This window comes from Styela clava, chromosome 8, assembly GCF_964204865.1.
Source record: "Styela clava chromosome 8, kaStyClav1.hap1.2, whole genome shotgun sequence".
NCBI classification, from domain to species: domain Eukaryota; kingdom Metazoa; phylum Chordata; class Ascidiacea; order Stolidobranchia; family Styelidae; genus Styela; species Styela clava.
This window is the reverse complement of record NC_135257.1, coordinates 523,203-535,784: the sequence shown is the minus strand read 5'-3', so window position 1 is coordinate 535,784 and position 12,582 is coordinate 523,203. Positions and strand designations below refer to the sequence as shown.

The window sequence follows — 12,582 nt, the reverse complement described above, 5'->3', positions numbered from 1 at the left end:
GGTTTGCTCAAGTCAAATTATTGCGACTAAAAAAAATTAGGTCTTTTCAGTCATTTGGGCCTGTTGTATAAGTGTGAATTCGAGTGTGTGCCATTCGAGATAACTAGGACCCCAAATAGCATTCCAAAAATTTTAGAATATGACAGAAGCATTCGTTCTAAAAAAGAAAGTCCGTCTTGATAACGTTTTCATTTCTTGGTGATCCTGACAAATCTGGCGAATTTACCTTTTTCAAGGCGCAAAGGACTAAAAAGAACTGATTGTTACAGCGGTAAATGCGACATTAAAGGGACCCAACAACTCGTTCTAGCCAAATATTGATGGCAATGCTGCATTTAAAATTTCCCTTCTTGACACACGGCATATCGCGGCACAATTGGATTATAAACGTCCTTACCACTGACAAAACAATGAGTGATGAATGGGTCACTCACTATTTTTTCCCTCATTCACGAAATTGACGTGAACTACAGTTGGAAATCTTAGGAAAAAACTTTGATTTGTATATTTTTAAGTCTTTCTTGTTGCCAAAAAGTTATTCAACACGTGTTTGAGTTGATTTATTCAAAACTTCTTACATAGAATGCAAGAAATACATCCTTGGATATTAATACCACTAAAATATATCCCCGGACTATATTATAATAAAAGCTTTATGCTGTTTTATATTACATTTTTCCACAAAAACACGATTTTGGGAAATCCTCTCCATTTTCACGAAACCAAAATTTAAAAAGAAATAATGTGATTTTATTGAAGTATATACATATCAAAAGCTAACAGGAAATCTATGTAAAAAACTGGGTCTTTTGTTGCACAGTGTAAAACTCAAATGCTATGTTCTGGATGGAGTTTAACATTTCGACTCCAATTATTATTTGAAATATTTTTAATCGGTCTTTTCAAATGATCAATTAGATTCCACTTACTATTGTTCCACACTAGCAGATATCGCAATTTAATGACAGTTGAGTTTCATTCAAGCCTTTTCTATATAGAAATCTTCGATGTTTATCCAGTGAATGAAACGGGACGTGTTGGTCTTGTGGATCCTGCATTAGATAAACGTTTGAAACACTCACCAAAGGAAAATCGAAGTATAGGACCGGGATCACTACAAGACAATAGTGTGTACTATAAATTTCTGAAGTAGCCTATCTTAGATAAAGTTACCGAGCACACAAGTCATTTTGGATGTCTTCGTAGTTAGCCCTGCTGATGTTGAATAATGGGCAAAACAAGCTTTCTACTGTGTGCCCAAACTACAACGTGACAACCACATAATTTCTATTCCTTAATAAATACACACGGTTTCATTAGTATAATAAACAGCTATGAAATAGACTTATTTTGCATACTTTCACATTATTAGTATCTTCAAGATCTCCAGTTCCCTACGGCGTTCGTAGGAAGGATGTTGATGGAATAAACTGTCCAAAATTAAAACGCGAAAATAAGGAAGTAACTACTGGTAAGATCATTTACTAGTGACTACAACAAATTATTTGGTGTGGCTTATTTGGATCCCAACATGTTATATATATATGCAAATAGTATTCATGTTTGTTAATTCGATTCCAAATGCTTTTACTCATTATTGGTTAACTTCATATGTTCTCCCAGTTTATTCTCCAGACTACGTTATTGTGTTCGAATTTTTGGTGAATGATTGACTTTCTTTATCTTTTGGTATGATTCTCGTCATATTCACATAATCTCAAGAATGAACTGTCATGTTGTAATAGTGTAATAAATTTTGGGTACTCCTGAAGTATGCGCACCAAGATGTCGCATAACCTGAACCCTAACCTGGTACACAACCTGAGTTCAGGCTGTGCGTCATCTTGGTGCGCATACTTCAGGAGATCCAAATTTTGTTTGAACTCGAATTGATGAAACGTGATTCTTTTTTAAATAAGCAAAATGCAATATTTCAACAACATTCAAATTTTTCTGAGTTGAACATTCTCGATTTCAAACGTACGATTACGTACAAATTCAGTATAATAAATGGAATAAAATTTATTTGTATTTAATGTTACGTGATTCGTGCTTTAAGGTTGGAATTTATTACGTGTGGTTGGAATCATACCTCATAAAAGAAGCTCAGAAAAAGTCTCTATCAAACCAAAACGCAGCACATTGTTGAACAGATTTGTTGAAATTCCATCTCGACTTCGAGCCGTTAGAATAAAACCAGGAAGCAGCTTAAATCACACTTCATTCCGTGTAACTTCAAAAGTTGCTCTAATAGGGCCATTAAGGTATACTCGATTATATGGTGGTGAAATTCGGATGGTCCATGCCGGATCTGGAAATAGTTTTGTGAGATTACTTATCCATATCAGATGTATGGGCTTGATGGTGGAGGAAGACGTAACCGACCACCGGTTGCGCGAATCAGGCTACAATAGTGAGGAGTTCAGTAATCTTCTCGTAAAAGATTATGCCTACGAAGTTCGAACACGAGGCAATCAGAAATGTCATGCGTGTTTGGCCGACATTTGAACTGAGATTAAAAAAAAATAAATCTGTTGGTCATGGAACCTAGAATAATTTAAACTCGAGAAATCCCATGACTCCAAATTTGACATTTGCTTGGACTATATATAACTTGAGTCGAGATTCGGATGGATCGTGGCTGGACTTGACTCGCTCATTACTCCACGTATAGGGACATCTATCAACACTGTTTGATACCACTACTTCTTGATAGTTTTGCGATAATATTGGAACAGTGCAAAAACAGAAAACAAAACAGACAATCCAGAATGTTAGCAAATGACTACCATTCAATACTTCACCGCAAATTATGTTTCTTTTTTGTCAAATTTTGTCAGCATCTCCTTTTTTGTACAGCCAAGGGATATCTAACTTATTTGACGAATCCTGGAGAATATCATCGGTGTTCAGAATGCACGGCGCAACAACCAAAATGCAATGGACTTTAATCAACATAACAGATGATAGTGGAGCAACAATATTTTCTGTCGCATTAAATGTGTGTGTTATGAAATTTCGTTTGTTCGACAAGTTCAATATAATACGCTGGATCCAATTAAATATTATGAGTCTATTTTTCATTCAGGGAGATGATCATTCATTAAAATTACGTTTCAACGACGGGGATGATGTTCAGCACATAGAAATAAAGGGTGGTGGAGCAAAGAAATTGTTCGATAAAAATTTTCATAAAATAGAAATTTCTTCAAATAATGATTCCCAGGTAAGTGGAACGCTTTTCTGTCAACATTTTAATTTAATTTATTTTTTTCGGGGTTGGTTTTCTGGATTTCAATCGTTTCCGTTTTGTACGTCTGGATAACCCTATTTACGGTTTAGTGACGTGTGCTAATAAGACAATGTGAAATGCTAATGAAACATGCATTGGCAAATCTAAATCATACTAAATATTTAATAATTGGCATTTTCAAATAACAAAACCAATACTAATCATAAAACTTGGTGCATCGAAATATTGTAGCTTTCACCACTTTATTACGTAAAATACTTTATAGACCAAGAGCTTGCTAGTTCTTTCAGTGACAAAATACCTTATTTGTAGCAATATTTTCGTAATGAACCTTCGAACAAGAACTTGGGCTACATGTAATTTGTGCCCGTCTTGATGTCCATGGGCAAGGTTGTATTAAAGGGGGCAAATCTTATATCGAACCTTTATCATTCCTATATTAAAGCGAGTTCTATGATTTTGTATCAGTGATGTTTTAATCTGTGCGATTGCGATGTTAAAATGCTCGCTTCCTAATATTTGATCTGCATGGCCTATTTTGTACAGGTTTCTGTGAAAGTCGATTGCATTACTATCGGGAGAAACCTTTTTCAACCATTTTCTGTGACGTCATCCTTGTATGTCGGTACTCTTGTGTCATCGGAATATCGAGAAGACGATCACGTAATCGTTGACGTGCAAGAAGCAGTTCTTGAATGCAATTCTCTTGTAGAAGAACAGTGCTGCGAACTAAAAGGAGCGGCGGTAAATATTGGACTTACAACGAATATTGTATATACCACTTTCGGATACCAAATTACATAAAATTTGTTTATTGATTTAATATTCTAGATCTTATTTTACAGTGTGATAGAAACGAGGACGCCAAATACAAAAAGAAGCACGAAGATGAAACACATGAATGTGACTGCCCACCCGGTCCACGAGGACCGCCGGTAAGATCTCATATTTGAGACTGGTATGTAAGAGAAGTGTTTGATGATAGCGCTCGTATTCATAAGTTTTATGCTTTGCAATTTTTGCTATGAGTTGATACAGATTTTAAGAGCAAAGCGAGTGATTGGGGGTCTAAGTGCTGCGTTTTTGTAATAGTATTATGAACAGCGCAAAGCCTACTTCAAAACTACATTTTATTACGATTAGTAAAATTAGCGTTCCGATTTTCAGCAGTTGTATTCAAATCCGGATACTCAATTAATATTTTCTAAACTTGACACATCATTCTATTTTAGGGCCCATCTTCACAGGTTTTGCGTCGAGCTGAAGTTGCCAAGGTTGGGCCTCGTGGACCACCAGGAAAGTGTCCCGCGAAGGTAATATAATTCATACTTAGAACAGTAGTATATATAGGCAGGTGGCATCGGTCTTGTGCTTGGATCAATTTAATATGCCTATAGTCTCTCCTTTGCAGGAAAGAAGTTATGAAAAGAAGGCAAAAAATTAATATTAGTAGGTTTCACTGTGATACCAAACACAGTAAAACCTACTAATATTAATTTTTTGTATCTAAACAACGTTTGAAAAAAATTTTTTATTTGTCGCTTCCAAACTCAGATTTCAGACGACCAAATGGCATCGTAGCTTTGAAAAGACATTAATTTGAGTAATGTGTTATATTTATTTGCAGTGTTCAACTATTTCAAAATCAACAGTCAAGCGTATAGCTAAAAAAGTTGCAACGGATTTGATTGAAAGTATAAATAATTTTATTTATAAAATATATTTTTAATTGATACCTTCAAAAGAAGAGTATATATTTTGTTTGCTTCTTATTATGATTAAACAATAAATCAATAATTAAAATAGTTGGTCTTAATTTTCCTGACAAGGGTGTATTTTTCTTGTTCTGTTCCACTTCTGTGTCACGTAGTTACAAATCTCCAGGTTATGTATAACTATAAAAACTAAGAAGATTTGAAAGTATTTTGCTATTTTCCTGAATGCAACGGAAGTTACAATCAAAGATTAGTGGAATCTTAGAGATCTTGTTACTGGTATACAATCATAATACGATTTAAATCTCTGTTAAAGATCCATATCCAATATATATATTAGGATACTATATAATGGTATCATGAGCATGAATCTGTTAGAAACCGACCGTTGCACAGGACAATTTCAATATTTCTTCATTAAGCAACTGAAGTTTTGCATCTAAAAAGGTTTTTGACATGTATAACCAATTACCTTTTTTTCGATAGATGAAATAAAGAAAATGTATGGAATTTTATTGGAAAGCATAAATGAAGACGGTCGTATGGACCCAAGCGTCATACAACGGGTTTTGACAAAAATGGAACGGAAGACAAATGGGGAATTTCCAGACAAGGGTTCATATACTTTTTATACTATTCAAGATACATACCTTTCCGCTTCAATTTTTTCACGTTAGCGGTTGTTTTACTTTTCTTTTTTAGTTAGAATTTATTTTCTTTATTTAGAAACAGAAACAAAATCAAACAACAAGCATCGACGACGAAAGCAGCATGTTGTTTCGAAAAAAGATTGTGATGGTGCATCTTGTGATAGCATACCGGATGAAATTCTTGATGAAATCATCCTTTCCTAGAGTAAAGACAAGGACAGGCCAAAAATAACGCAACTTCAATTTGCTCGTTATTTGCACTTCGGATGGACGAATTCCTCCAACATTTTAGTCTCACTTCACGCTACTGGAAGAGATTGCGCTTTGTTTCATGAGAAGGTGTTGATCGCAGTAAAGCTCGAGAAAACAATTTGTTTCTTTTACAGAATACCGATGCCATTTTTGCTCACGTGTTTTAAATACCGTATTGCACCACCCGCTTGAACATATATAATGGATAGGCGTTCCAGCAAAAGCAATATTTAGGAATACTAGAATTGAATGAAATGATAACGCCCTCTTTTCCAAAGATGTCAAGTAATTGCAATTTGGATTTTTGCAGGGTATTCAAACTAAGTGCTATCATATAACTACGCCTGAGCCGGGAACGAAACAAAAGAAATACTCTGCATTTGATACCGTTTCATATGCCGCTACGTAGATTGAAGATGTAATTATTTTATATATACTTGATATTTCCAATCTAAGTTGTGTTTGAATAGCCTACTTGCCGGACAGCCAGTCCCGAGATAATTACATTAATGCTTGTTTTCATTGGATTCGCTCCAGTTGTATATAGATTTTTTCTCTGTGCGAGTCGTTTCATACAAAGTTCAGTCGGTATTCGATATTCTCATGTATATATATTATATATAAAGTTGTTTGCCAGAGCTAATAATATTCTTTGAAAAACTGCGTGTTACATTAAGATTTCCAACCATGCTGAAAGCGTATGAGAAATAAAACTTATTAGATTTAGATTTTATTGTAACCGTAGTGAAACGTGATCTACATCGCAGATCCCTTAGGGCTTTTATATACTCTTAGAGTATGGAGATCAATATGTAATCACCCGGTACGCAGTCATAAGAGTGGCTCTGACCAAATTAACTCTCAACTATTCAGCAGACACTCAAATACACTTACTTATCTATATTATATAAGTATGCATCAGTTGCAATCTTGAGGCGTATACGACTACCGCTATGATAACAAACAAACCAAAGTCAGGTACGCTGTGTGGGCTGTTGGCTAATAATTCACTTTTACTAGCATCGTGTGCCTAAATTGGGTGCCAAGAGACATTTTCAGGCATGGTGCGAAGGTCTTTGAATTGACAAAAAAGAAATTAATGACTCATTATTTGTAGTTTAAATATTTATCGTCCGTCGCTTAATGTTCAAAAATTTCCTTTTTTTTCTCCGCCGATTTTCGGGAGCTTTGGTGGAAGAGTTTTGGCCACCTGTTCACTAGAGTATTGTTTTTTTTATTAATTTCAAAAACAGCCTGTTTTAAAAACAAGGATGTATATTCTGTATTTTCGATTGAATAACCCCTTGCATCGCCGTGAAACTACGTCAAAATGCTTTTAATACGCTTTGAATGAAAAAGGCAAGAAAAATCATGAAACATAACTCAAGGGTCACTACTGCGATCCAAAAGCTGTTGGATAAGCGGCCCGCTCACCGACTAATCTCGGCTGAACAACTGCGATAATGCAATAATAGATAATAAACTCAGATCGGCGCCAACCTATGAAGGTTCGAATCAGGGTCGGATTTAGATAACGATATACCCCAGGCTGTGATGTTAATTGTGAGGCCCCCTGTAACAATTTTGAGTTTATGTATTACGGCACAAGTACATTTCAAGTTTGCGGAATTACAAAATTTTAGCTACAGGCAAGATACATAAATATATATATAAAAAAAAAAATTTTAAGTTATACAAATTCATTTATTCAGCCCTATTTTATATTTTACATTTATAAACGAAAAATTTAATCTGAACAAAAAATATGAGATTTATAAAGTTTTAACTTTTATTATTCGGTCGAATTGAACGAATTAAAGTAAATAAAAATTGAGCTCTTTTAGTTCCAATCTATTTAATAATTTTCTATTTAAATATTTTGAACAAAACAGGCAAAAAACTTGATTCGAAACAATTGTTTTAAAACAATTTTTTTGAACAAATCCCTAATGCTCACAAATTTATTCAGTTATTGATTGCATTTCGAATATTTTACATTAAATTTTCCAAAAATGGCAACACTCCAGGATTTGAGTAAATTCTAGTTCAATAACTGAAAATTATACGTTCGTTCTACGAAAATACACGTATATATGTGTTTATTTAATAAAAACTGGAAAAAAGACTATGATTGGTTGAGAGAAACTAGTAATCCACAGAAGGCAAAATGTATCACTTGTGAAAGTGTTTTTACTAATGAATACATGGGTGCTTTAGCAGTAGCACAATATGTAAAATCAGCATTATTCTTACCAATCTCGATGTGATGAAGAATTTTTTGGGTGTGATGTTCACCGACTTCTTGCAAATGTGAGTGCTGCTGAAGCTCAAGAGGCAACTAAAGATTTTAAATTATTTCTCAACTGTGCAATAACGTATTTTGAAAAAAAGTTGATTTTGATGAAAATTCAACATTTGGAAATTTATCCTATTTGGATAATCTTTTTCCAAATTACCAGACACATGTAAAAATTGTAGCGCAAATGAAGCTAAAAGACAAATTTAATTTGAATATGGATAACCTATTTAATGAAGTTGCACTCATTCAAAAATATTTTGGCACGATTCAAAGCACTAAAATGTTTACAGAATGCGAAACGTGAAGCAGTAAATTGCACTTTATCTTGAAAATATTTTTTAATCTTAAGTGTGTTAATGTTTTCAAAATAGTTTCATTTGCGCTCTCAATTCCCGGAACCTCAGCTTATTGTGAACGCATTTTTAGTGTAATGTCATTTAAAGGGCGCAGTGAAAAGAACAGATGCTAGATACAACTAATGAAGAGTGTAGCTTTCAGTATACTTTAACTCTTTGAACTCTGACGGCTCTGAGCGAAGTTACTCGCTCACCCTGAAGGTTCGCGGCGCCGTATTGGTAGAACAATAAAATAAGTCTAAATACTGGCTATTTGGCACGCTTATAATTTTTTACCAATTATAGGTAGCACGTTGTGTGACATTTCAATCGAGAGGAAATTTTATCCTGCATTCAGAATGTATTTTACATTTCGAAATACATTTTCTCAAAATTAATAAAATTGACCCTAATCTAACAGTGATTTTTCTGCATGTATGTGAGTTTTGACTTGAAATTTTGTTATTTTGGTACAAAATATACTACCAATATTTGATGTTCATAAAGAGTTTTTTATAAGCTTTTTGTTGATATTCGAATTACTATTGTGGCTGCCATATAACCAATTTTATATTTAAATATTTAATTGTGTATCATTGTGTCGGGTGAAAAACTTCGATAAACGGCCATGACGCACTGATTACGTAGCTACGCAAAAGCCGATCACGTGACTATCGTCATGAAGATGTTGATAAGTACGTTCGAAACGTATTGCGTGGCAAAATGCGCAAGATAACTTTCACGACGACGTTCTCAGCGGGACATCGGTCGCCGAGTTTCGATATGATATTAACCCTGTATGGATTGAAGTACCGACCTCGAGTAATGCGTGCAGTAATAGCGAAGGGAAGTTAATATCGTCATATAATATTTCACGTGGATAATGTTTTATTCGCCCATCAGTATTTGTTCAAATATCAACCAAAAGAAGTACTTGCCTGCTCTGCAGATCAAAATATCTGATTGCACGAATGTTAGGCGAAGCATGTGGATGGATCAATATATGAGAGAACTAATAATGCAGAAAGAGCAACTCTTATTCCAACAAGATCATATGCGTCGCCAGAACTAGATACCCTACCGCAAAACGCCAGTTCTAATAATAGATGCGTCGTATGCAGCAAAATTTACATTACTGCCAAAAAACTAATCCAGCTGCTAAAGACAAAGCGTTGCTGAAACGATGCGAGACAGTATATAAGTACAAATACTGTAATGAGTACCTATGTATAGGTAACGAAACCAACAACCATTGTTATAACTGGCACAACAAAGTGCAATATTGGATTTAGAATGTGTCTTTTATCTGCATAATATTTTCATGTTCTTCATTGTTCCGGACACAACAAAGTGCAATATTCAATTTAAAAATTTTAGCAAGCAGACTTTTATGTACATACATTTTTCATGGTCTTTATTGTTCCGTTATTTGCTAATAAAATCACAATCTTGTTCATATTGCGTATATGTAACCACAACTTAATGGGGATAGAGCGGGCAGTCAAGGCGTAGTGCGAATTTTGAATGCGTAGCATCGGGTTAATTAATTACTTCCTGCGGACATTTAAATAATAACACCTCGACGTAACGTAATTGCGGATATCGTCACGTTTAGTTGCATTTGCGTAATATACGTAAAGTTGTGCGTGACGAGACGTAGCCTCTCTTCAATGAGAACATTATTTTGACGCAGCGTCGCTGTTAAATCTACAGATAATCTAATATATTTGGCCATAAAATTTGAATGGCTCATCGTAAAATCGTTTTGGATACGTATATAAAAAGCTATTCAAATTCTCCACATATATTGCCGATTGAATATGTGGCTATTTAGGCAGGAAGTCGAAATTTTTTATATTAAATATTTGTTATCATACAATAATTTCATAAGCACTTTCAAATTGCCAATTTTACTGAAACATCGTATATTAGAGCACCGATATTTACAATATATTTAGTCCCAGTAACAAGCTTTCATGCAATATAAAATTCATTTAAATACTCATTGTGGTTCTTGAGATACGAGATCATAAAGTTGATTCCTTCCGACACGAAAAACAAGCCGGTAAACCGGCTTGCCGGGGCACAGAGCGTACTCAAACAAGCCGGTAAACCGGCTTGCCGGGTTCAAGCGGTTAACTTGAAAAACACGTGTCGTGAATTTTCGGAAAAAATAAAACGTGATCCACAATTGCTAAGTCAGCATAAAGTTAGAAGAAATATAACTTCAACAACTATAAACTAATGCAACTGGAAAATTAGAGCTTGTTTGGGTCAATGTTAAATAACTATTGAATAAAAAACACATGAAGATTTTTTAAATATATATATATATCTTTTTAGCTTGTATTTAATTTTTATCTCATTGTTTTATATTGTTCTTTCCTGCAAGTTACAAAATAAATGACGACGGTAATCTATGTCCGGGGCTCCCGAAGTATGCGAACCAAGATGGCGGACATCGGAATGTAATATGTGTACTAGGTTAGGGTTATGCCATAATTTTAGGTATAAATACTACGGGAGGCTCTTGGCTAGTCTTCGAACTGATAATAGGACTAAAATAAGAAAAATTGGAAAAAAATTATCGCCTAACTCTAACCTGTTACCCATGTTGTGTTCCGATGTCCGCCATCTTGGTTCGCATACTTCGGGAGCACCCTATGTCCTTTATTGAAACTTTTCATAGTTGGCAACCCCAGTTCACCTTGCTAATCAACCTATTGATATATTACATGGGTGTTTTTTTTTAAGAAAGATGTCTGTCACTTTTCTCTTGACATCCATTTTGTGATGAATTATCAAATTTCACTAATTTTATATTTTGCAGCGCAAGCAGGCCTAGTGCTACCGTCAATAGGCAACCAAGTTAGTTTAAGTTGGGATTCAGGAACCAGTTAAAAAAACTCGATCGGCGCCAAGTCAGCTCTGCATTTTGTCACTACTGTTACACGACTCATGCTTATAAGGAGGAGTGTCCTGATTAAAATAAATACATAAAGCTCAAGATGCGAAGCTGACATGAAAAGCGCGACTCGTCTCACGTCGGCTGGGTTCTGCCTCTCCTTGTATGGATCACGGGACGTCATTCCAATATTGTCACTCTCTTGACGTTTAGCCTATACATACATCAAAATTCGAGATTTTAACAAACATCATTTCGACATCGGGATTTGGAGAGGAGTTTAAATCTCGGGATCCGGATCAATTTGTGCAGTCAAGTGTAGAAAACCCATGTCCACATAAGTAAGTGAACTCAAAGAAGATAATAATTTTAATTGCAGGGGCGTTAGGCTCACAACTAATCGTTTCTTTGCGATACATTCATGAATATATAATATGATACCTAAACGGAATTTTTGTTTTGCACTCCTTTAAAAACTACTGCAAATAGTGCAGATATACTGTAAAACATATAAGCATTTTTGATACGGAAGGCTTAAATTGGGTCAAGTCTTTGTCGTATTTAGCTGTTTAACCATTTTGCTGCTAATAGAATGAAAGCGAAACTAGACAGGTAGTCTGACGAGATCGCTTAAATGCGGCCACGGAACCACGCCACAGAGATGTTATCACACAGAAAATTAAAGTAAGTTCATTTCGATTTTCTGTTACAACAAAACAATGACGCACTACGTGGCAAAGCAAACAAACGGGAACTCAGGTAAGTGGGCAAAACCTAAAAAAGATTTAAAACGTGCTGATGCACGTGCCCAGATACCCCAAACAACACTTTGAAGAAAATTGAAAAAAAAATACACTAAGGATAATTCGGGCGCAAATACTTCGGTGTGGAGGTTGAACATAGACTGCAACTTCTACTACATCTATACAAGAAAATAACGAGCGTGGAATACAACAAACAAACATGGAGTTTTTTTAAAATCCATGTGCTTTGTGAACTTGTACTCTGCGACTGAGCGCCCCTTTAATGAAATCCATTATCAAATATCCGTCAGATCTGACGTTTGACTGTCCATGTTATCATCAGCTTCGATCAGTTTTCCACGATATACTCAATAAATGACGTCATGATCCGAATACAAATGAAAATACACAGGACGTTAAAAAATAACGC

General features: G+C 34.9%; 1 protein-coding gene across 1 annotated transcript in view; it reads left to right on the top strand.

The window, feature by feature from the left end:
• Nucleotides 1-6,598, top strand: part of LOC120346184 (collagen alpha-6(VI) chain-like) — a 33,401-nt gene extending 26,803 nt beyond the window's left edge. Inside the window, exons 29-39 of the mRNA XM_039415860.2 lie at nucleotides 999-1,127; nucleotides 1,373-1,471; nucleotides 2,060-2,264; nucleotides 2,860-3,001; nucleotides 3,089-3,226; nucleotides 3,800-3,997; nucleotides 4,099-4,188; nucleotides 4,486-4,566; nucleotides 4,881-4,947; nucleotides 5,455-5,583; nucleotides 5,695-6,598. Coding sequence (XP_039271794.2) covers nucleotides 999-1,127; nucleotides 1,373-1,471; nucleotides 2,060-2,264; nucleotides 2,860-3,001; nucleotides 3,089-3,226; nucleotides 3,800-3,997; nucleotides 4,099-4,188; nucleotides 4,486-4,566; nucleotides 4,881-4,947; nucleotides 5,455-5,583; nucleotides 5,695-5,822 — 1,406 coding nt within the window. The 3' untranslated portion in view covers nucleotides 5,823-6,598. The remainder of the gene's footprint in view (nucleotides 1-998; nucleotides 1,128-1,372; nucleotides 1,472-2,059; nucleotides 2,265-2,859; nucleotides 3,002-3,088; nucleotides 3,227-3,799; nucleotides 3,998-4,098; nucleotides 4,189-4,485; nucleotides 4,567-4,880; nucleotides 4,948-5,454; nucleotides 5,584-5,694) is intronic.
• Nucleotides 6,599-12,582: the final 5,984 nt, after the last annotated feature.